General features: G+C 36.3%; 2 protein-coding genes and 1 non-coding gene across 3 annotated transcripts; 1 reads left to right on the top strand and 2 right to left on the bottom strand.

Annotated features, from left to right (window-relative positions):
• Positions 1-4,383: 4,383 nt before the first annotated feature.
• LOC104098559 (large ribosomal subunit protein eL42) lies at positions 4,384-7,678 on the bottom strand. Its single transcript, XM_009605331.4, has 4 exons — positions 7,540-7,678; positions 7,162-7,341; positions 4,869-4,943; positions 4,384-4,775 (listed from the first exon to the last, which is right to left on the bottom strand). The coding sequence occupies exons 1-4, from the start codon at positions 7,540-7,542 to the stop codon at positions 4,716-4,718; spliced, it is 318 nt and encodes a 105-aa protein (XP_009603626.1). The 5' UTR covers positions 7,543-7,678; the 3' UTR covers positions 4,384-4,715.
• Positions 7,679-11,659: 3,981 nt separating this feature from the next.
• On the top strand, positions 11,660-11,731 carry TRNAQ-CUG (transfer RNA glutamine (anticodon CUG)). The gene has a single exon. It is a non-coding gene; the product is annotated as a tRNA-Gln (tRNA).
• An 11,755-nt stretch (positions 11,732-23,486) lies between these two features.
• On the bottom strand, positions 23,487-24,109 carry LOC138894207 (uncharacterized). The gene is made up of 2 exons (XM_070178889.1): positions 23,975-24,109; positions 23,487-23,921 (listed from the first exon to the last, which is right to left on the bottom strand). Exons 1-2 carry the CDS (start codon positions 24,107-24,109, stop codon positions 23,487-23,489), a joined length of 570 nt encoding a protein of 189 aa, XP_070034990.1.
• Between the last annotated feature and the right edge of the window lie 2,051 nt (positions 24,110-26,160).

Raw genomic sequence — 26,160 nt, forward strand, 5'->3', positions numbered from 1 at the left:
TATATTCAGGGTTCATACCCTCAACTCCAAGATTAGAAGAGTTACTTACCTCAATCCAAGCAAATTCTTTAATCCAATAAACCTTTTCCTCATGATTCGGCTTCCGAACGCCTCGAATCTTAGTCAAAATAATTTGATACAATCAACACGAGGTATAGAAATCAATTCCATATGAAAATGCTAATTTTCTATAAAAAAACCCGAAATTTAGCTCAAAAATAGCCCATGGGACCCACATCTCGGAACTCGACAAAAGTTACAAAATCTGAATACCTGTTCCGATACGAGTCCAACCATACAAAAATTATCAAATTCCGACATCGGATTGACCTTCAAATCTTCATTTTACATTTTTGGAAGATTTTACAAAAATCAGATTTTTCTTCCATAAATTCATGGATTCATGATGTAAATGAATATGGAATCATGAAATATAATCAATATTGGATAAGGAATACTTACCCCAATATTTTTCTATGAAAATCGCTCAAAAATTGCCTAAACCGAGCTCCCCAACTCTATTTTTGTCAAAAATAGTCAAAAATCCCGTTTTATAGACCCTCAGATGTTTCGGGCGTCACAGGTAGCGTGGGGCGCTGCCTGTAGCGCAGTTTCCAGTACCCAAAAATTCCCAGCGTCAGGGCTAGCACCCCATGTTACCCTGGGCGCTCGCGGCGACGGAAAAATCGTTCCAGTTACGAAAATAGGCATAACTTTCTCATACGATGTCCGAATTCAACGATTCTTTTTGCTATGGCTCCGTAATTTCAATACGGATCTAATACTTCAATCAAAACTGAATTTGGAGGTCATTTTCTTGATGTGATATTACATATTCTTGAAGAATCGACATTGAAACATAGAAAATCAATCCGGAATGAACTCAAATTTTGTGTACAAGTCATAATACCTCGTAGGAAGTTATTCGAGATTTCAAATAGTTGAAAGGAGAGTAATTACTCAAAAAAAATGACAAGTCGGGTCGTTACAACATTAATCTCTCAAAAGCAACGAATATTTAATTTTTTTTACAAGTACAAAGAGAACTTTATTCTCCTTCGTAGCAACAAGTTCAAAGTTCAAATTGCAGATTAGTCATCCTTTTTGTTCCTTCATATAGAAAACTTTATTCTTTTCGACTCAAGTTACTTATGCTTCTAAGTAGCGTATAATAGATTCTTTTGACTAATATTTTGTGGGGATAAAGCACATCTATATATATTTTTTTCAAATATTTATAGTTTTCTTTAATCTTTATACAATTTTACATGTTTTTAAATATTTACTGAAATTATATTATTTTATAAAATATTAAAAATTAAATACTTATGGGGCTTACGCCCCGTGTCTCGGGGCTTATGCCTCGCTAAGGCATATGTAAAATGTCTCGCCTTACGCCCACGCCTTTTAAAATATTGCTCCCATCATAATATCGCAAGACTGTGAGTTGAATATCCCACCCAAGGCCGGCTCTACTGTTATTACTAGTAAGACTTGTGTGTTAGGCCCCCAATTCTGGAGGGCCTCATTTTTTAGAAATAATCTATATATTTGATAGGTTTATAAGTATTTCAAAAATAATGTTTAGTACATTTAGTATAAAAATAGTTTTTTTATTTAAAAGGAAATAAAATCTTTTAGATATATAAACAAAGTAAAGATTTGACTGAGCAGATAAATAGTTTTGCCAATGTTTCAATCTCTTCATATTCTAGAAAAAGCCTACATACTTTTTGCCTTTTTCTTTATTTTTACTCACCTTCTTTCTCAACGATTACATTACTCAAGAATTTTTCAAAAAGTAAAATTGATAAAACTTAACTAAGATAAAAAAAAAAAAAAACTTATCAAAAGATATTAAATAGATTGGCTATTAATTGAAGGGATTTTTTCTTGCTATACAATGTTTGAAATTTATTTACCTAAATTATCCTAATTATGTATATTATCCGTTCTAAACAAAAATTACTTATAAATTATATATAATCCATTATTAGTGACTTAAATTAGGGGATTTAGTTAAATCTTTTTTCTATTTTCTCTCCACTCCTCTTTCCCTATTATCTGCCTCCTCTCTCCACTTACAATCCTCATTTTTTTTTTGGCTAAAGTGCCGGTAAGTCCTTTGTTCAATATCCTAACTTCACGTTTTTTTGGGGATTTTTTATGCTAAAATGCTGGTAAGTCCCTCGTTCAATCGTTCAATATCCCTCGTTCCCTATTATATGTTTTTTTATGGAAATTCTTTTCTTTTATTTTCCAATTTATAAATATTGCCGTTTTCCCTTTTTTCCATCCCCCCCTTTTTATTATGTTGGTTGGTTTTTATTGTGTTTGATTCGACCTTTTATTAACCAAGTAAAACAAATCTTTTTTTTGTTTTGTTTCTTATATATGTTCAGATAATCACAAAAGGTACAATTCTTCTAAGAATTGGAAGGACCCAACAATAGCCATGTACCAAACCTGAATTATAGTGGTAAATATCGCAAACATGACATATACATCAATGATCTCGAGATCAGTTGGAGTTGAAGCGTAAGTAGAACGGGGAGATGATAAATTAGTATGGTACAACAACATACAAATAAAAAAATAAATTTCATACAAATTTAATACAAAATTTAATATATCTACAACAACATACATAATTAAAAAAAATTCATACAACTATTATACAATATACAGCTTATTTACAACTTATCTATAACTTTCATACATCTTTCTTATCCAGTAAAATACAACTACAATATCATACAACTTAAATACAATTTTCATACAAATTTTATACAATATGTCTTTTGTATATTTTGTATCTGATTTGTATATATTTTGTTTGTGGTGTCTACTTCCTCTCTAAAATTCCAATCAAAACTTACTCTCTTAATATAATTTTGATACATATCAGCAACTTTATGTAAAAATATAGTATTGATAACTTAAATACAAATTTTATACAACAATTCATACATTATACAACTATTTTTAATTTTCATACAACATTCAAATAAAGAATATATATAACTACAACATAATACAATTTACATGCAATTATAATACAACTTTACTACAATTTCGTAAGTATATTGTATGACAGGTGTTCTTCTTCTTCAAGTTTCAATCTGAAATTCAGCCAAAATCAAGTCTAATCTTCACCAAACACTCTCAAAATTGAGATATAAACTCCAAACAATATTCTCAATTGCTTGCAACTCGAAGCCAATCTAAACCAATAATGATTTTGAAAAACCCAAATTCGATTTCAAAGCTTTTTAATGGATGTCAATGGTTAAGAGTCAAACACCTTCAAAATTTATTGATTGACGATTTCAATTTGAACACCAATTGTGCAATATGAAAGAAAATTGCTAAGTTAAAACTCTATAATAAAACGATTGAAATCCATTGATAAATTACATTATAAATATATACAACTTGAAAGGATTAAAAGTAGAGAACATCAGAGGAAGAAAAATTGGGGAAAGAACAGAGATAGAGAGAGAGAGAGAGAGAGAGAGAGAGAGAACAAGGATGGGAAATAATTGATTTCTTATTCAATTCCTAATTTAAAGGGATACTCATTTAAAAGTAATTTGTATATAATTGACAAATTGTATATGGCCATGTTATTAAGTTAAAACTTGATTAGGGAAGATAATAAAGTTTCACATGTAATATGTGTAGTATAGGAAGGTAAAAATCTCTTAATTGAAAAGGACTTATTAGAGAAATCGATTATAAAACAACTATTAAACTGCCCTTATATCCTTTCTTACTCTTGCACACTAACTGATCCTCGTGCATCTTTGACTACATGTTGGAAAGATTATATGTATTGAACTTACAACGTTCTCCTCCCCCATTTGTTATAGAGATTTTTGGTGAAAATTTCAATCCCAAAGTAGCCGAGAGCTAACTTTCTCACAAACGAAGGAATTTCAGCCTCACCAATATCCGTGAGAAAAGAAACTTTAACAAGCCACTCTAGTCTTTCCATCTATTATTCTTTATAGTAAGCCATTTTGCGGCTGATTGATCGAATCAGCCGTTGTGCTTTGCTAGCTATTGTGCACAAAGAAGCACTACGACGCAGTTTATTCAATGATTTGCGCAACATCATTCACAGTCCGATTAGGACTTTAAAGTAGTACAGTAATTGACCACATCAAAGAAATAATGATACTCGCACACCAAGGAGGAACTGAGTGAGATGTTGAAATGCAATTTTTATAATGGCAGAGTCTAGCCCAAGCTTCCGCATACCTAGACTATTCCATCAGGCACATGTATCCCACCAGTACAAGTATCAGTAAACTACTCTCAACATGGCATAGACCGACAAGATGCTAAAATGCATTTTAAAAATTAAATGACACAGTAAGATAAATATTAACCAACGCAAGTATTTCAATATAGACTACTTTGGAGAATCAAAACTATAATATAATCCCAACATACAAATTGATGCAGCCAAGTGCAGTAGAGCAGCATAACTTTCTTGCAACAGATTAAGCTAACAATAGCAAATTACTAAACCAAAAACTTGACATATTCATTTTGTCTCCTGATCAGATATGTCACTAAGAGAGCACAAAACTGATTACATGATTCAATAACGGAAACTCCTGCACTACGTCAAATGTAACCAAAGTATCTGAACAGTATAACAGAACAGAAGGGGAGAAAGATCTGTCACGTTCTGCTTCACAGGCAATCTAGAAAAGAGAGGTTCCCTTTCCTTTCTTGTCCCCACCAATCTCAAAATGCTTGCACCTCTGCACAACACCAAGGAAAAGGACAACACATATTTTCAACTATATGATTATGAAAAATTCAACTGGAGAATAGAGATCTATCAATTAACATACCTTGATTGGGTGCTGCGACACATGTTTGCAACCCTGGCATTGCAATCTCAACACAATCTTCTTTGTGGTTTTTGCCTGGTTTGGAATGGCAAAAGAAAGAGAAGCATATCAGTTATAAAAAAAACTAGCCTTGAATGTCTAACATCTATGCCCACCCACAGTAATACAGACAATGGCGCTTAATCACTGGAATCTTCTTATTTCTCTCCCTCTTTCTCGATATATTTCTGTTTTAAGTAGATTAAGTTATTGAATGTTAATTGAATTTTAGATTGAAAATGGCCTAAGAGCTTGTACGGTTTAGTTGAATTAAGTGCTAGAGTTGATTTTATGAATTAGCAACTACGTGTTTGGATAGAAGTGTTGAATCTGAAAATAAATAGTTTATGTATCTGGTAAAAAGTGCCGATAAACACTTACTTTGTCAAAATAACTTAAATGTCCTTAGAATTGCCAACACTAAAAAGGAGCTATTGCAAGATTTTTTGTTTTAATTCAATTCAAATACAAATTTACTTATGCTCAATTCACTTTAATTGTTCAATTAATCAGATATGATTAGTTTGAGATGAATCTCAAATTCGGGATGGAAGCCGCCAAATCCACATCTTTTTTATAGCCTCACGTTATATTCTCAAACATCAAGAAAAGAAAAATCCAAGGGGACATTTAATATTTTGCATATATATGAGAGAATATAACAAAGCAAACTTTGAAAATAGAACCTCCCAACTGGCAAATAATTTAAAAAGTGTTCTAAAGTTGGATTGACAAGCTCGTAGCTTACCCAAACAACCTTTTATTTTGGTGTTTACAAAAGTGACTTCAAAATCAAGTGCGTTTAGGCCAAAATAAGCCAAAAGACATAAGTTGTGCACCCCACACTTATGGATTTTTAGCTTAAAAGCTCTTTTGGTTTGACCAAGCATCTTACCTTTTTATCCCTTACATTTTTAATCAAATACCCTTTGGCCTTTGCTGCCAGCTTTTGGCTCTCTAGTGGTTTACCAATATGGGAACATCTCTATGAAATAATATATTCTTTTAAGATTTCACGCAACATGTATTTATAAATTTATTTGAGGTTTGAATCAACAAAAACTTAATTTCCATATTACTATTTCACATGAGTAATTTTTAGCTTCTTTTTCAGGACATCCTGATATGCATATTTTGTATCATTAGTAAGATTCTTAGTTATTTTTCTCATTTTTTTCATTCCCTTGCCAAATACAAATTGTCACTAAATCTCAACCTACAACTCTATAAAGCTTCTGTTATTTTTTTTAAATATTTCTAAGTCTAATCAGGCATTTGTGCAAACTCATTATGTTAATGCAGGTTGATCTATGTCCATATAAAAGTTGGTATTAGGTTCTGAATGGAGTATTTTGTTTGAGTTCTTTAATTTTGTTATGGTTAAACATGTGTATGGTTTAACTGACACTTGATATTGTATAATCTTTCTCTTATATACATTGAATTTTCATAAATTTGCAGGGGTTTTAGTGTTGTTAGAGCAACAATTTTTTTTGTTAACTATTTAAATTTTAGCAAATTTACTCAAATATAATCTAAAAATATATAGTATCCTGTTCTTGTTTAAGAGTTTTTCAAGATCTTTATTAAAATTAAAACCATCATCCTCTGTAATGAATACCGACAAGAGGGGGTTGCCCAGATGGTCAGCACCCTCATCCACAACCCCAAGGTAGGTGGGTTCGAGTCACCAAAGGAGCAATAGCTCCAACAAAGGGGATCAAACGGGAATCAAAGGGGAGGGGAATAAAAAAGAAGAATTATCAGATTTATGATTTATATTTATCAAATACTTCTAGAGCTTTATCTAAGCAGTTTAGGACATAAAGTGAATTGAGATATAAATCAATTTGTACTATATTGGAATCAAGTTGGAACTAAAAATCTTGCAATAATAAGCTCTATTTTAGTCTAAACAAATTTAACGGCATTTAAGTTACTTTAACATAAAAAGGGGTTTATCCAAACACATCAACTAAACATGTAACTTCTTATTCGTATAATCAGCCTCAACACTTAAAAGATGATTTTTGGCACTTGCTGATAAACCAAACGTGCTCTTAATTTCTTATGATGCTTAATTATATATTAATGCCAGTAGAAATACAGAAAACTTCGAGCGTTAGAAAAACTAAATTATTGAATATTGGATTGAGACCAGTCGAAATAGATCGGCATGGATAGTGAAGATCCATACAGACTAGCATGTTATTGAAGCATGGAAGTTTTTTTTATGTTAGCAAATGCTTCTCACCTTTTTGTGGAAGACGGGCTTTGTTTGACCACCATATCCAGACTGTTTGCGATCATAACGACGCTTTCCTTGAGCAGCTAAGCTATCTTTTCCCTTCTTGTATTGGGTGACCTTATGCAAAGTGTGTTTCTTACACTCCTTTGACTTACAGTAAGTCTTCTTTGTCTTAGGAACGTTCACCTTCAACATTTTTCATTCAGAACTCAGTTAATCCAACAAATAACATATCAAAACATTAAACATCACTCAAACCTAGACATCCTCGAGAAAAAAAAATCATAATCAAAAGCAGGAATTGTACATCTAACATAATGTATTCGACAATTTGTATTTTACGAGAAAATGAAACAACATCAGATATGGAAAATCAAATATTACCATTGTCGCCGGCGAAGAGAGAGACAGAAATGGCAGAGGGAATTGTCGCCGTTGAAAAGCCCTTTGATATATGAAAGACTAGTTTTTGTAGTGCAGCTTAGGGTTAGTGAGAAGAGTGTGCTATGAAGGTGGATTTGTTTGTGGGCCGAGTAGACTGGGCCAGAGAAAAGATATGTTCTTGGGCCTAGCTGACTTTACGGGTCAGACATGAAGAAATTCAGTTCGGGCTTGATGAAAAAAAAAAAATTCTTTCATATGAAACTTATTTATCAAAATTGTTCTAGATTTATATATTACTCGACTTAACTGTGTTTCATTTACAAATTATATACAATATATTATTAATGTCTTAAATTAGGTGATTTAGTTATATCCTTTTTCTTTTTTCTCTCCTCTCCTCTCCACTCCTCTTTACTTATGGGTCTAGATTAGCTCGAGTAGTTGATACTCTAGTAATTATCAATTAGGTTCTATTTAGAAGGCCATGATTGTTTCCTCAAATTTCTTCATTTTCTTGGTCACGAAATCTCCATTACAACCCACCTGCCAATGTTTAGTTTCTAACTTAACAAAATTCCTCAAATCTGAAAGAAACTCATATGCAAACCGTGGTCAAAATCAATATCTTTTCATCTCCCTCCTATTCTTAAAATTACTCAAAAGGAGTCTATATCTCCATCACTAAAATACTTTTGTGTTCAACCCAAGAGGAGTTACAGAAACGGAAAACAGATTAGATTTCTGAGTATGGGACTAAAGTGGATATAGAACTATGAATTTTTATCGAATTAAGTAAATTTTTTGTTTTTGAAAATCAAGTAGCTAAATAAAGTTATTGAGGAGAAAACGAAAATGAACGAAGAAGGTAAAAAGATAATTCGGTGAACAAATCAAACATCAAATTCATATTTGTTATGTTTCTCGGTTAAACCGTGAGAAAATAAAGAAAGTGAAGCAAACAATCATGACTTTTTAAATTATGGACGGACAAATGGCCTTAATTTAGAATCCTATTGATAATTACAGGAGCTTCAACTACTGGAGCTAATCTAGACCCTTTCCTTATTTTCATTTTCTGCCATATTTTTTCATATACAATCCATTTTTTCTTTTTTCTATCATCTTATCTTTCCCTATTCTCTGCCGCATACGAACTAAAAATAAAATTTCATACAAATTTGATACATCTACAACAATATATAAACTAAAAATAAATTTTATACAACTAATTATATAGTATACAACTTATCTACAACTTTCATACATCATTTCTACCTAGTTAAATACAACTACAATATCATGCAACTTAAATATAATTTTCATACAAATTTTATACAATATGTCCTTTGTATGTATTTTGTATATATTTTGTAAGTGGTGTGTTCTTCTTCCTCTCTGAAATTCCAATCAAAACTTCCCCTCTTAATATAATTTTGATACATATCAACAACTTTATGTAAAAAGATAATATTTACAACTTAAATACAAATTTTATATAATGATTCATTCATTATATAACTATTTTTTAGCTTTCATACAACATTCAAATAAAAATATATATAATTACAATAGAATACAACTTAAATACAATTTATATACAACTTTAATACAATTCCGTACGTATAGTGTATGTCATGTGTTCTTCTTCTTCTTCTTCTTCTTCTTCTTCTTCTTATTCGAGTTTCAATCTGAAATTCAGCCAAAATCAAGTCTAATATTCACCAAACACCTTCAAAATTGAGATATAAATTTCAAAAAATATTCTCAATTGTTTACAACAACACCCAATCCAAACAAACAAACAATAGTTTTTGAAAACCCAAATTCGAATTCAAAACTTTGAAGCTTTTTCATGGCTGTCAATGGTGGAGAATCAAACACTTTCAAAATTTATTGATTGACAATTTCAATTCAAACACCAATTATGCAACATGAGAGAAAATTGCTAAGTTAAAATTTTATATTAAAACAATTGAAATTCATTGATAAAAAAAGAGGATAAAAATAATGAAAAACGAAAGAAGAAAAATTGGGAAAAAACAGAAATGGAAAGAAAGAGAGAGAGAGAGACACACACAGAGAGAGAACATGGATGGAAAAATTAACTATTCCTATTCAATTCCTAATATAAATGGATACTCATTAATACTATTTTGTATATAATTGGTAAATTGCATATGCCCATGTAATTAAGTTAAAACTTAATTAAGGAGGATAAATAAGTTTCATATATAATATAGGTAGGTAAATGCCCCTTCATGAAATAATTCTTTAAAACTAAGTGCATGTATTATTACTGATTTCCAAATGTTCTGTTGAGAAATATTTGGAATGTAAGCATAAAAAGATCCAGATGCGTTCTTTCTTCTCATCTCTTTGCTTAGTAGAGCATTTGAAGGAAAAATTATTTTATTAAATCTCTGAATATTCTCTACAATACTCCATAAAATCTCCACACCTAAAAATAGCTAGTAATATTTCTATTTATAATAGTACGAAATATATTTTAACTAAAAATTAAAAAATATATTCTTATATAGTTCTGACTTCAAATTTTAATTAAGCATAAATTAAATGAACTTGCAAATATCAAATCCTAAATCATTTAGGTAATTATTTAAATATTCTACTATAACTTTGAATTAATTCGCCTAACATGTTCAAGTTGTTTACGAAGGTTTTGGGTCACTTCAATCATCACTTTAAGGTCTAAGCAAGAAATTCAAATTTTTACATATGGTACGCATGACATCCTCTGATATAGTAACTTTTATACTGGTAAGGTCATATTAAAGTTCAAGTGTAAAATTCTTATAATATAGGTAATTTCTCAACATAAGTCTTTGTTAAAGTCATATTGGCTACTGAAACAAATCGAGTTAAATCCGGTTTTGATACCAATTTATTAGGATCGGGAATCGGGTAGTGCGAAATTTATCCAAAGAACGTTATAATAAAAATAACAAAGACAATGCAAGTTGATAATAACGGCAATTAAAGTAGATAAAGAAGACACAAATTTAACGTGGTTTAGTCAAAGTGACCTACGTCCACAAGCGGAGATGAGCAATTTTACTATGCCAATAAGAGTACAAAATTAGAGTAAACATTCTAATTAATCCCAAAAACTCTAAGAGAATAACCTCACAAGATCACTCCAAAGAAAGGGTTCACACAAGTGCTTCCCTACACTTAATTCTTATACAAAACACTCTTAATAAAGGAATAAAGGAAGAAACAAGAAATGAAGACTCAAGTCTTGTTGGTATGTCTAAAATGAACTAATGACCTTTCTTTTTATAGGCAAAAAAGTCTTGGCCTCTTAGGTGTAAAAGAAGATATACAACTTGTGCAAATAATGTCCACCACACAATGCAATATTTTTGAGTCCCAAAGAATATTGTCAACAAAGTCTACACTTTGCAAAGATACTTATGCTTATGTGAGATGGACTCCATTAACCAAAATATTGGTCATAATTATACTCGTAAAGTCTTATTAAAGCTCAAGTGTAAAATTCTTATAAATCAATATTGACCTTAAAATTTTAAGTTAGATACTCGATTTCTATTCACAAAAGTTTTTTAGAGCATAACTTTTTGCTCATACTCACACTAATAAGTTTGTAGTAAAGTTCAAGTGTAAAACACAAAGTCAAGCTACTAAAAGGTGTGGTTTGTATAATATCTCAAAGTGCACATACAAACGCATTTGAAGAGGTTTATTTTTAGGCACTCCGTCTATTAATTGTACAATCTCTTGTAAAAATGTAGGATAAGGCTGTGTACAATAGATCCTTGTGGTCCTGCCTTTTCCTGGACCCTCTGCATAGCGGGAGCTTAGTACACCGGGCTGCCCTTTTTACTCCATCTATTAATTTAAATTTTTTAAATATAAGTTATTGAAAAAGAATCGCTTACATTACTCATTCTCAAGTTTGCATATAAATAATTAATAGTAATAAAATTGGAGTTTCAACAACGTCAATAAAGTTATAAAACCTTGATTATTTCTTCTCCTCCTCCTCCTTTTGTGATGATCAACTAAGCCTTTCGAGTTCTTCCTCTTTTGCTTATTTTAGTGTATTTATATTTTTTAGTACTCCAGATTAAAAAAAAATGGTTCCATGGTCTAGCGGTTAGGACATTGGACTCTGAATCCAGTAACCCGAGTTCAAATCTCGGTGGAACCTTCTTTTTTTAATATCTTTTTCGGTTCATAACACCGAACAGAAGAATTACTACGGAGAAAAAGGCTTAAACGATCCTTTAAATTTAGAGGTAATTAATCTTCAGAATACGTGCAATTATCATGTGTTCAGTGAGTACAAAAATTTTAAAATCACATAAGTATTATGTTAAAATGTGGCTATAGAGTAATTGGTATAGACAAATCATCTTACTTCACAAAGCTTTGAAAGTCAGTAAAACTATGACGCTAGGATAATTACAACAGAATTTCTCAAAGTCTTGAGGTTGAGCAATTATTATTAAAATATGGATAAAAAATTATTGTTATAATTTGTATTAATAACAAAATAATATTTATTCTTTGATCAATTTTATCTTATTCTATATTCTCCAACCGTAACGCTAACAGTTAATTGAATTTTCACTATTGCATTTTAGTCTTTCTCAAGAATCTCTATTATGGAGGTTTGGATTGCAATGCAAAATCTATGAAAATAGATTTAGATGATTAATTAAGATAATATATGCTTAGTGAACAACGAAATATTAACTGTTGATATTGTTTATGTTATACTGAGAAAAAGTGAAAGTATATATTAATGTTAATACTTTCACCTCTATGTGGCAAATCTTCTGTACGCAAAAACATAGAGATATAGGCTATTCATTCATAAGAGTTAAAACTATTACATAAAATCACCATTTCTGAAAGTGAAGAGAAAAAGGGGTTATTAATTCTTAATCAAGACCTTTCTTTCAAATTTATTCCTATACGGAAATATAAAATACAGAAATTAATACGTAAAGATTCACTAAAATTACAAAAAATAGTAAATTTAAAGTTATAGTTTTTAAAAACACAACGAGTTCAATACTAAAAATCTTAAATCTTGAAGGCATAGAGCTTAAATCTTAAATTAGCCTTTATCCTTCATTCAAATTTTAAATCACATACTAATTCATGAAGGACGTATTACATCTATATAACCAAATATGAGGAAATGGTGAAATAACATACTGTATATAAATACAATAGATACCTACAGATTTTTTTTTAATCTTTGTGGGTGCCACACCTTCTCTCCTCCCCCTTCTCCAGAAGCTTAATTTTCTCTCAAACAGTTCACGCGATATCATCTTTCGTGATAAGCCATTTGTCACGAAAAAAAAAAAAGAAATCAAATTCTCTAACGCAATATTTTTATGCCCTCAAAAGCATTGTATTATGGGTAAGATAGATTTAAACATTAGAAAATCCAAGTCCACCTAATTTAGGCTTTCAAGGAAGGTAGAAGCAGCAAAAATTAGTGTATAATGCCAAAGCAGGAATTACATGTCTTTCAGATTTACAATACTACATAATTATTACAGCATATAGGAAAAAAGATTTTGCAACCATAGTATTAACAATGACAGCTTCAAATTACAAAAAACTTGTCTGATAGCCTTGCAAACTGTCTGTCCCATGCCTAGCAGAATATGCTCATTTACTGGAGGACACAATTCTGTGATTGCCACAATGGAAACTGCAAATATAATGCTATACTTGTGTTGCAAAGATGACTCCAGGCTATGACTTTTCATTATTTTCTTTTATTCAAATTCTTCATTGCTTTCACAACTCTTCATTTTTTAGGTAACACTGTCCATGCTATGACTCTTCATTATTTTAATTGACTATAATTCTTTATTGGCTTCACATAAATAATGAGATAATGACTGAAAATATTACAAAAAAGATAAGAGAGTAATATATTTGCTGGCCATAGAAAGTTACCACATCACCTTGTTTATTCTAGCTTTACCCGATATCGCAAACAAAAAAAAATGAATTTTTGCATTATCCACAAGTAGATATCACCATATATACAAAGCAAGTACGAAGAATTCATTCATTCATGAGACTTGCAACGATTTACATAAACTTACCATTTTTCAAAGTGAAAGAGAGAGAGGAAATTAAATAACCTTATACACTCTTTGTGATTCCATTGAACGCATCAGCATATGTGTGTAACTTCTTCCAAAAACTACATACAAAGAAGGAACCTATGTCAATTAATTGTAATAACCATATCAGTGGTGAAAAATTTAAAGAATGAAGCATATAACCATATCAGTGGTGATAATTTCAAAAAATGAAGCATGGTGATAATGATATGCCCTACTTGTAGTTCAGAATTTATACATTATGCACAAGTAGATAGCGACAAAATATACAAAGCAAGCACGAAGAAGAAAATAGGTGAAAGATGGGGTGGGAAGATGAACAGTGTGCAAATATTGTGACTAATTAACCCCACTTCACCATTAACATGGCTTAATATAGTTTGGAGGATATTGTTTTCATTCATTTATAGTATGAGAGAAATGAAAGGAAGAGTTACACCTTTTTATAACAAATGAATTTACTCTCCTTTAATTAAGTAATGCACCATTTCGTACCATGGAATGACAGCCCCTTTAATTGAGTAACACATCGTTCCTTTAACTATTGAACCGTTACGGAATGCTGTCTTTAGTAGAAAACGGACTTAATGGACAAATAAGGGATATGCAAGAATTTGTTCTTGAACTCTAGAGAACAGGCGGAAAGAGATTCATCAGAGCAATAGGGAAAGCTTATAGAGGGGTGGTCTTACTACGACAAGTGAAGCCAGGGTTCCCTTTATTCGGTGTCCGAGGAAGAGAAAGGAATCTATTCGGAAAGCACGCCTTTAATTGAGTGGGTTTGTTCTTATTATATGAGGAAAAAATAGGGAGAAAAGACCAAAAAAGAGAGAAAAAAGATAATTAGGTTTTTTGGCCAAAGAGAGGTGCCAAGTCATCTTTTCCATACTCTCCTTTTTATATAAGCCAAATACATAAACAACCCATTCAACTTGGCACCATTTTTTATTTTGGCACTCTATCTCAGCCTTGTTCCATTTTGGCCCTCCAACCCTATTTCTTATTTTTTACTTTAACACAAAAGCTGAAACCAGTGCAAACAATATAGCGCGTGTGTATACACAAATCTGAGGTATAATAAATATCCAATTAAATGTTGCCACCTATTTTTTTCATCAATGTCAAACAGATCAATACTAAAATACTCGAACTCGACCGTATTTGGGTAAAATTAAGGCCGCTTCTTATTTTCTCCCCATCACAAATCTCTACCCGACTAATAGTACCCTAAGCTCCTTCCCAGATTCATAATCGCACATGAAGAACCCATCGATTATCGGTGGTTTCTTCATCATTTGAAGACGAGAATCATATTTCATCAACTATTTCTTTATATTCATCAACATTCGAGACTGATTTGAAGAGTAGTTTTGATTGTTGTTGGCTTTTGGCATCTGGCAGCTGAAGTGTTATGTTGTTTGGCAGCTGATTTATGCTTTATTTGAACTTTATTCAATTCTTGCTAGAATTGGCTTTGTGTAAAGAATGAAACTTTGACATCTAGTGTTTGAGACCTTTTAACAATCTGAATTTTTTTGTGTTTGTTATTGCTTGAGGCTTGTCAATCAGAAGCTTAAAAAGTTCATTCTTCTGCAATTTACTACATAGCAGTCCTATGAAATAAACCCACAAAAAATTTATCAGATTAAATAAACGAACAACAAAATTATAAAAGTTTGAAGCCTTCTAGATGGCCAGGTATGAAATCGGCAGATGAAAACTTTGGAACTTTGAGAATGACGATGGGAAAACAGTAAATGGGGAAGGAAATAATGAAGATGAAATAATGGGAAAGGAAGTTGGGGGATTAAATATGGGGCCAATAGTAATTAGAAGGAATTTTGCTAAGAAAAAATCTACCTCATGCGCCTACCAGGTGAGTCACACTTTGTGACTAGTCAGTTTTTGTGTTAAAGTGAAACATAAGAAATAGGGTTGGAGGGCCAAAATGGAACAAGGTTGAGATAGAGCGCCAAAATAAAAAATGGTGCCAGGTTGAATGAGCTGTCTATGTATTTGGCCTTATTTATATAGAGAGAGATCCTAAAGTGTGTTTAATCTAGACACTGACATGCAACAGGTTTTAAAGTGATTTAGGTTTTAAATATTTTTTACACCATTCAAGGCATAAAATTATATACGGTCAAAATAGATTTCGGCCTTCGTACGATTGATCAAGGTCGAAATATAATGGATCGAAGAAAGACTTCGTAATATCTAGATGGGTTCCGAAGATGGTACAAACAAGCTTCGGATTCCAGGTATAAGTCAAATACCGAGTTCAAAGTCATCATCGAGCTCGAGTCCGGATGGAACTATGATGAGATGATTTCGAGCTTAAAGGGCAGAGGTCAACCGGGACCGAGTCCGAATCATCACCTAATCCCGAGTCCGTATCGAGCTCTAGAAGCACTACCGACCGACACCGAGGCCGATCGAGCTCGAGCCCACAGACAAGAGCCGTTGCAAACACACTAAGGGAGAGAATCTCGGCGGAAATAAGGGAAAAGTTGATTTATCATGGGGTCTCCACTATGTATTTTTAATTATATGTAAAGTAGGATCCTCCACTATAAAGAGGATGGCTACATTTCTGTAGAGGGCAATTTTTTACTTGCATTGTAATTCAAGCACCATATTCTCCTATATCCAAGGATTATTCTTCTAAGTTTCATTAGTTGATTCATTGTGCTTAGTCCTAAAAATCATCTTCTCTCCAACCTTGTTTATTTCTGCATTCTTTTGCCATCCTTATTTGATATTTCTATTTATCCCTATGATTTATATCAGGCTATATCACATATCCTTATAACTACGTACAAATTCAACTCTATCCGTTTTTCGGGTAAACAGTTTGGCGCCCACCGTGGGGCTAAGGATAACAATGGTTATTTGATACGAATCTGCAAAAACACACTGTTTTGCGCTTGTTTCCGAAAGTATCTTGGATTTCGTATTAGCAATGACTAACTACCAATCAAATGGCCTCACCTATCGACAACAAAGCTAGTCTTCAAGATGAGAACAACAACTTGACACCCAGTACTGAAAGATCACTTTTCAACGCCGTTAGAGCTCGAATCGAAGTGCCGATAGATATCAATTCGCATGTGGCCATTGAGGCGAACATACATTCTGAACCTAAAAATAACATTCACGGTGTCACTCGGTCTGCAGCTCGAGATACCCATAACGTCGAGGGAAATGGCATCAGCTTGCGTATGATTTTTGAAATGTTGCAAGCTCAACAGGCAGCAATAGCTCAGTTACAGAGCCAAACCTAGCTACCGAGAAGGCCGGAGCCCAGTCCAGCTCGAGAAATTGCCCACAGAACGGAGCCAGCCATAGTGAGGTCAAATAAGCAAGAATCGGGGACTACTCCCGAAATTGCTAAATTACTCGAGGAGCTCACAAAGCGAGTCGAAGCCAACGATAAAAAAGTAGAAACATATAACTCTAAGGTCGATCAGATCCCAGGAGCTCTACCAATGATAAAAGGGTTTGATTCCAAAAAATTCGTGCAAAAACATTTCCCTCGAGCGCAGCCCCAAAACCAATCCCCAAAAAATTTCGTATGCAAGAAATTCCCAAATATAATGGAACGACTGACCCCAACGAGCATGTCACTTCTTACACGTGTGCCATCAAGGGCAATGATTTAGAAGACGATGGAATCGAATCTGCGTTGTTAAAAAAATTCGGAGAGACCCTCTCGAAGGGAGCAATGATTTGGTATCACAACCTACCACCAAATTCCATCGACTCATTTGTCATGTTAGCAGATTCTTATGTAAAAGCACACGCTGGCGCCATAAAAGTCGGAACAAGGAAATCAGACCTTTTCAAGGTAAGACAAATGGATAACGAGATGCTAAGGGAGTTCATATCTCGTTTTCAAATGGAACGAATGGATCTTCCACTAGTCACAGGCAATTTGGCCGTTCAGGATTTCACTCAAGGTTTGAACGAACGAAGTTCGACGGCTTCACGGAGGTTGAAGCATAACCTGATCGAATACCCAGCCATCACATGGGCCGACAAGCATAATCGGTACCAATCAAAAATTAGGGTCGAAAATGATCAGTTGGGGTTGGAACCCGTTGCTCGAAGGGATATTAATCGAGAACAAGGTCCGATCAGGGATCGATACCGACCGTATAACGAAAACTACAAAATCGGTGAATCGAGACATAACCCCGGGAAAAATAACAAAAGAGGTGATCGAGGTCAAGGATCCCGGGGGCTTATGAACAGAGGTAGGTTCGACAGGCCTGCCGGATCTAAGGAAGTGCCTCGGTTATCGGAGTATAACTTCAGCATCGATGCATCCGCCATCGTGTCGGCTATCGGACGCATCAAAGACACTAAATGTCCTCGACCCATGCAGACCGATCCTGCCCAGAGTAGTCCCAATCAAATATGCGAATATTATGGCACCCATAGCCACAGGACGGAAGATTGCAGGCAACTATGAGAGGAGGTAGCCCGGTTATTCAACAAAGGTCACCTTCGAGAATTTTTAAGCGATAGGGCGAAGAACCATTTTAATAACAGGGATTTCGGCAAGCAGAACAAACAAGAAGAACCACAGCACGTCATTCATATGATCATCGCCGGCACCGATACCCCTTAGGGACCAGTGCTTAAACGCACTAAGACATCGATTGTGAGAGAAAAGCGATCTCGAACTCAAGATTACACACCCATAGGAACTTTGTCCTTCAGTGATGAAGATGCAGAAGGAGTCATACAACCTCATAATGATGCACTTGTAATATCCGTACTTAAGAATAAAATTAAAGTTAAGCGTGTGTTAATTGATCCAAGTAGCTCGGCCAACATCATTAGATTAAAGGTCGTAGAACAGCTCGTTTTACAGGACCATGTCGTACCTGCAACCCTGGTTCTAAATGGATTCAATATGGCATGTGAAACCACCAAAGGCGAGATAGTTTTACCGACAAACGTGGCCGGGACCATCCAGGAAATGAAGTTCCACGTAATCGAAGGCGACATGAGGTACAACGCCCTTTTTGGAAGGCCATGGATCCACAACATGAGAATTGTACCTTCGACCCTACACCGGGTCCTTAAATTCCTAACATCGATAGGAGTCAAAATAGTGTACGGAGAACAACCGCCCGCAAGAGAAATATTTGTCATCGAGGAAGCGAATCCAATATCCCCGCCTTCACCAGTAAAGGGATCAGGCTAAAAAAGGGAACGAGATACCAAATAGCAATCACAGACATCGGCTTTAACCTGACCAGATAATCAGAAGATCGACGAAGATGATGACCAAAGGATCCCTCGATCCTTTGTGATTCCCGATGATTCCGACGCTACCGAATCAACGATTGAGGAATTGGAGCAAGTTACACTAATCGAGCACTGGTCCGAACGGAAGGTATACCTGGGAACGGGGTTGACCCCCGAGCTCAGGAAAAAACTTATTCAATTTCTTATCGATAACATTGATTTCTTTGCCCGGTCCCATTTAGATATAACAGGGATCCCATCGGACATAGCGACGCATCGGCTAAGCTTGGACCCTAGATTCAAACCGGTGAAGTAAAAGAGAAGACTCGAGTCCGAGGAGCTACTTACCAACGCCTAGTAAATAAAATGTTCGAGGAACAAATAGGTAAATCAATGGAAGTTTATATTGACGACATGCTAGTTAAGTTCCTGCGCGCAGAGGACCATTTGACCCATTTGCAGGAAACATTCGAGATTTTAAGGAAATACAACATGAAGCTCAACCCCGAGAAATGTGCTTTCGGGGTCGGTTCGGGCAAGTTCCTCGGCTTCATGGTATCAAATTGGTGGATCGAGATTAACCCCGATAAAATCAAGGCCATCGAAGACATCACTATCATGGACAACGTGAAAGTCGTACAGAGGCTAACGGGAAGGATTGCAGCCTTAGGCTGATTTATTTTGAGATCGTCAAATCGAAGTCACAAATTTTTCTCTCTAATCAAAAGAAGAACGATTTCATTTGGACCCCGGAATGCCAACATGCATTAGAGGAATTTTAATGATATCTATCGAGCCCACCACTACCTCATACTCCAAACACAGACGAAAAACTTTGCTTGTACTTGGCAGTATAGGAAATCACGGTAAGCGGTGTCCTAGTTCGAGAAGAGCAAGGTACGCAATTTCCCGTTTATTATATAAGTCAAACATTAGGAGAAGCAGAAACTAGATATCCTTACCTAGAAAAATTGGCACTTGCACTGATAAGCGCCTCTAGAAAGTTAAGACCGTACTTTCAATGTCACCCCATATGCGTATTAACCACTTACCCGCTTCGTAATATTTTGCAAAAGCCCGAACTATCAGGCCGATTGGCCAAATGGGCCGTCAAACTCAATGGGTACGATATCGAATACCAACCCCGTACGGCCATCAAGTCTCAACTTTTAGCAGACTTCGTGGCCGATTTCACGCCGAACCTCATACCCAAAGTCGAAAAAGAACTCTTATTGAAATCGGGTACGTCATCGAGGGTATGGACCTTTTTTACGGACGGGCCTTCGAACGTGAAAGGGTCCGGGCTAGGCATTGTTTTAAAGCCACCCACGGGTAACACTATTAGGCAATCTATCAAAACTACCAAGTTGACTAACAATGAGGTCGAGTATGAGGCCATGATTGCAGGTCTCGAGCTAGCTAAAAGCTTGGGAGCAGAAGTCATTGAAGCCAAGTGTGACTCTTTGCTGGTGGTAAATCAAGTAAACAAAACCTTCGAAGTTCGAGAAGATAGAATGCAAAGGTGTTTGGACAAACTGCAGGTCACTTTGCACCATTTCAAAGAATGGACTTTACAGCATATTCCACGAGAACAAAAAAGTGAGGCTGATGTACTTGCAAATTTGGGATCATCGGTCGAGAAAGGCGAGATAAGATCGGGGACTGTCGTTCAACTCTCGAGATCTGTAATCGAAGAAGGTCATGCCGAGATAAATTCTATGAGCTTAACCTGGGATTGGAGGAATAAGTATATTGAATACTTAATGAATGGAAAACTCCCATCGGACCCTAAAAATTTGAGGGCCCTACGGACCAAAGCTGCTCGATTCACATTAGCTGCAGATGGAACGCTATACCGGAGGACATTCGATGGACCATTGGCAGTATGCTTAGGTCCAGGAGACACCGATTACATCCTACGTGAGGTGCACGAGGGCACCTATGGAAATCACTCCGGTGCCGATTCATTAGTCTGAAAAGTAATCAGTGCAGGATATTATTGGATCGATATGGGCAAAGATGCAAAGGATTTTGTTCGAAAATGTGACAAATGTCAAAGGTTTGAACCAATAGTCTATCAGCCCGGAGAGCAACTTCATTCAGTCCTATTCCCATGGCCATTCATGAAATGGGGAATGGATATCGTCGACCCTCTGCCATCGGCCCCAGATAAAGCTAAGTTCATTTTATTTATGACTGACTATTTCTCTAAATGGGTTGAAGCACATGCGTTCGTGAAAGTAAGAGAGAAAAAGGTTATAGACTTTATCTGGGATCATATCATATGTCAATTCGGGATACCCACCGAAATAGTTTGTGATAATGGGAAACAGTTTATCGGCAGCAAAGTGACGAAATTCTTCGAAGACTACAAAATAAAAAGGATATTATCAACACCGTATCACCCAGTGGGAACGGACAGGCCGAATCAACAACAAAACTATCATTCAAAACCTAAAGAAGAGACTGAACGACGCTAAAGGAAAATGGAGTGAAATCCTACCCGAAGTCCTTTGGGCATATCGAACAACATCAAAATATAGTACGGGGGCAAGCTCGTTCTCCTTAGTATATGGCTCCGAAGCCTTGATTCCAGTCAAAGTCGGGGAACCCAGTGCCAGGTTTCGATATACAACAGAAGAGCCAAACAACGAGGCTATGAACACTAGCCTCGAATTATCAGATGCAAAACGAGAAGCTGCTCTCATCCAATTGGCCGCCCAAAAGCAACGAATCAAAAGATACTATAATCGAAGAACCAAGCTTAGCCATTTTAAACCCGGGGACTTAGTGCTAAGGAAAGTCACCCTCAGTACCCGAAATTCAAACGAAGGAAAACTAGGACCGAACTGGGAAGGACCGAACTGGGAAGGACCGTATCAGGTTCTCGAAAACTCAGAAAAGGATCATACAAGCTCGGTATTATAAACGACAAACAACTATCAAGCAATTGGAATATGTCACACCTAAAACGATACTACTGTTAAGGTACGACCCTACCATATTCATTTACATTTCAAAACTAACCCCTTCAGGAGTCCAATCAAGAGCTAGGATGGATCCTTCAATACGAAGACCCAGGTCTGAAAGCACACGTTGCACTTTTTTCCCTTAGATCGGTTTTATCCCAAATGAGTTTTTCAGCAAGGTTTTTAATGAGGCAACCAATGATCGTGCTATACTTAGAAATAATTCGATAGTATCTGAGGCCTCTTTACAATCGACCTCGAATACTGGGGGGGCATTAGCTCTCAAATATATCAAGTTCTGATGCAAGAAAGTTATTTCGTAACCACAGGGTTCCAATAGGAAAAGTTGTAAGAGCCAAATGGTCAAAACGAACCATGCTCATGTAGTTGGCCCGAGCCCTGACACAAAAAATGAACACATGTATAATGACTTGCAAAGAAAGTTCTCTTCTTTACCGATATCTTATATCTAAAAAAAATGTCTCTATTCGAGATTTATTATGCAAACAGGATTGAGTTCGAGCAAGCACTCACTCGACCATTACGCCTACGGGCTATATTACTTCGATTTTAAAACATTCACTTGAATATTAAGCCTACATGCTACTTTTATTCCGAGTTCGAGCAAGCACTCGACCATTTAGCCTACGGGCTATATTACTTCGAGTTCGAAACATTCACTCGAACATTAAGCCTACGGGCTACTTTTATTCCGAGTTCAAGTAAGCACTCACTCGACCACTTAGCCTACGGGCTCTATTACTTCGAGTTCGAAAATATTCACTCGAATATTAAGCCTACGGGCTACTTTTATTCTGAGTTCGAGAAAGCACTCACTCGACCATTTAGCCTACGAGCTATATTACTTCGAGTTCGAAATATTCACTCGACTAATAAGCCTACGGGCTACTTTTATTCCGAGTTCGAGCAAGCACTCATTCGACCACTTAGCCTATGGGCTATATTACTTCGAGTTCGAAACATTCACTCGAATATTAACCCTATGGGCTGCTTTTATTCCGAGTTCGAGCAAGCACTCACTCGACCACTTAGCCTACATGCTATATTACTTCGAGTTCGAAACATTCACTTGAATATTAAGCCTACGGGCTACTTTTATTACGAGTTCGAGCAAGCACTCACTCGACCACTTAGCCTACGGGCTATATTACTTCGAGTTCGAAATAATCACTCGACCATTATACCAACGGGCTATGTTACTTCGAGTTCGAAACAATCACTCGACTATTACGCCTACGGGATATATTACGTCGAGTTCGAATCACTCACTCAACTAATAAGCCTAAGGGCTACGTCATCTCAAGTTTGAGAAATCACTCAACTCGACTACTAATCTTGTGAGCTACCTTATTTCAAGTTTGAGTAAGCGCTCACTCGGTTATAAAGGCTACGAAGTCCAAATTCGATCAAAATTGCCTATATCCTTATGAAAACATTCACAAGACAGGAACAAAATCTTCACAAGGCAGGAAACAAAACAGAAATAAGTCAGTAAAACAAAAAGATATTTATTTACAAGATTGTTTACATGATCGATTGCAACATAAAAACTAAGGGGCTAAGTTTCTTGGCTATCTCCGGGAGCGGTCTCTTCTCTACCGGGCTCCCCCACATTATCGGACCCGCTCTTACTCCTATCATCATTATCATTATCATCATCATCGTCATCGAAAGCCAAGGCTTCGGCATCGGCTTCGAGTTCTTTGGCCCTTTTAATCTCTTCAGCGAGGTCGAAACCTCGAGCATGGATCTCCTTGAGGGTCTCCCTCCGAGATCGGCACTTAGCAAGTACAGCGACCCAATGTGCTCGAGTATCGGCGGTCTCGGTTGCCTTTCTTGCTTGGACCTGGGCAGCTTCAGCATCGGCCCGATAGACGGCCACGAGTGCATCCACATCGGCCTTTGCCTTTTCGGCGTCAGATTCGGCCTTGGCAAGTTCATAGGCCAACCGAGCCTCGAGCTCCTCTATACTTCTTGCTTGGACCGAGCCTTTCTACTTCATTTTTTGAAGTTGATTTTCGGCGATGATAATTGGGCTCGAGCAACTTCTTTCTCTGCAGCAAAACGGCCCATTCCTTCTTTCCATTTCAAAGACTCCGCTTTTATCACATCAACTTTTTCACAAAGTTTTCCGATCATCTCAATTTTCTGCTGCAGTTGTGAGACCGAAAAATTAGCCATCATTCTGGTATCGAGCCCATAGGCTTTGAAAAGTATTATTACCTGCTCGGACAGATCGATCTAATCTTGGTGAGCCTTGGCCAACTCAGCTCGGAGGTCTTTTATATCCTCCCCCCTTTAGTCTAAGAGGAGTTTTAGGGAGTTCCTCTCCTCTGTAACCCGTTGAAGCTCGGCGTCGTATCAAAGCAGCTCGGTTCGGGACCGAGAACATGCTTCTCGTTGAACTACCATGACCTGCAAAGAAAGAAGAAATAAAGTTAGAAAAGAAGAGCAAACATAAAGGTAATACCAACAAAATAATTTAAGGCTTACCTAATTCGAAGCTTGTTGCACCCCATGGAAAAGATTCGATGCATCACTAGTACCGACAACGCCCTCGACATCGGTAAACAAGTCACGAAAAAGATCCTCTACATCATGAGGCATGTCTAGTTCGAGGGCCCCCAAAGCTTGGGCATCCCGAATCGCCCCTGCGGAAAAAGCAGGGAAGATGGGTGAATCTTTGATTGCTACTGCCCCAAGTGAATCACTTGGAGCATTCTTTTCGGTTCGAAGAGATTCGAGGAGAGCCCCTTCAGACATATCCCCCATCCGTTGGCTTCGATGGGAAGCATCTTCGATCTCCAACAACTCGGGGACTCCTCCCGAATCTTTCTCCGAATTATCCTCAGTTCGAGGCGGATCCTTATGAACCACCATCGATCCAGCTGCCTGTGGAATGTCGGTGGTCTTCTTCGTTCGGGCTGCCAGCGCGGACCCATCGTTTTCTTCTTCTTATTATTCTTCTTCTTCTTCTTCTTATTCTTCTTCTTCTTCTTCTTCTTCTTCTTCTTCTTCTTCTTCTTCTTCTTCATCCCTTAGACGCAGAACTGATTCTATGGTCAAAGGAATGGTATTCTTATCCGTCTTACGAGTCGTCCTCTTCTTCGGTTTTGGATCTTCGGGAGCGGAGGCTCTTTTCCTCTTATTATCTTTCACCGGCTTTGGGACAGAGGTCGAAGCCTCTTCCTCGACGGATGAGGGACTCAAAACCGCATCTTTGCCCACCCATACATATGAAAAATTTTATTAAAGTATATGGAAAACGTCTCGTTCGAACTACCAAAAGGTACGAGAAAAGGGCTTACCGTGATTTTTTGCCTCCCATCGGCCCTTTGACAAATCACGCCATGAGCGCTCGGCGTATGTGGAGGTCGAAGCCAAAGCTCGTACCCAATTCTTGAGATCGGGAACTGCTCCGGGCATCCAAGGAACCGCTGCATCACAGAAAGAGGAATATCAGTGAGAAAAGAAATGAAAGGGCAAAATAGAAGGAAGTAACAGCAGAATCACACTTACGTTTCATATTCCACTCCTTGGAAAAATGCATCTTTTCAGTCGGAATGAGGTATGAAGTCCTTACTCGAACGAACATGCCCATCTAGCCTCGATCCCTGTACTCGTCAATGCTCGAGAACAGAGCCTTGGTAGTCCGACGCTGAAGTTTTATTAACACTCATCGAAAAAGGCGAGGACGGTACAATTGGATGAGATGGTTGAGGGTGAACAACATCCCCCCAATTTTATTCACAAAGTATCGAATCAAAATAATGATCCGCCAAAAAGAAGGATAGACCTGACCTAGGGTTATTTGGTATTGACGGCAGAAGTCAATAATAACAGAATCGAGGGGACCTAACGTGAAAGGGTAAGTATACACACTTAAAAACCATTTCACGTGAGTGGTGATATCTTCGTCAAAAGAAAGGATTATTATTTCTTTACCCTCCCAATTGCAATCTTTTTTCAGCTGTTTGAGGTGCCTCTCGGTTATCGAATACATGTACCTCGATACTGGCTCACATCGGCCGGGAACCGACGAGCCTTTATCGACCTTAAAATCAGAGGTAAGAACATACGCCCCAGGAACACACTCCTCAGGCCGTGGCTCTACCGATGTTTCGTCGGCAGCATACTATGAAGATGAAGCTCTCTCTTTCTGAGGAATGGTTTGTGATATTTTCGCCATTTTCGAATCTAAAGGTCAAGAATAGAAGAAAGTGATAAAGATT

Source organism: Nicotiana tomentosiformis, chromosome 6, assembly GCF_000390325.3.
Source record: "Nicotiana tomentosiformis chromosome 6, ASM39032v3, whole genome shotgun sequence".
NCBI classification, from domain to species: domain Eukaryota; kingdom Viridiplantae; phylum Streptophyta; class Magnoliopsida; order Solanales; family Solanaceae; genus Nicotiana; species Nicotiana tomentosiformis.

Excerpts from the sequence above, each read along its gene's own strand:
- LOC104098559 (XM_009605331.4), bottom strand. Across the intron at positions 4,944-7,161 it reads AGCCCGTCTTCCACAAAAAG|GCAAAAACCACAAAGAAGAT; the intron begins GTGAGAAGCATT and ends ATTCCAAACCAG. Across the intron at positions 4,776-4,868 it reads TGTCGCAGCACCCAATCAAG|AGGTGCAAGCATTTTGAGAT; the intron begins GTATGTTAATTG and ends GGTGTTGTGCAG.
- LOC138894207 (XM_070178889.1), bottom strand. The coding sequence starts at position 24,109 with ATGGCTAATTTTTCGGTCTCACAACTGCAGCAGAAAATTGAGATGATC. Across the intron at positions 23,922-23,974 it reads GTTTTGCTGCAGAGAAAGAA|AAAGGCTCGGTCCAAGCAAG; the intron begins GTTGCTCGAGCC and ends AAAATGAAGTAG.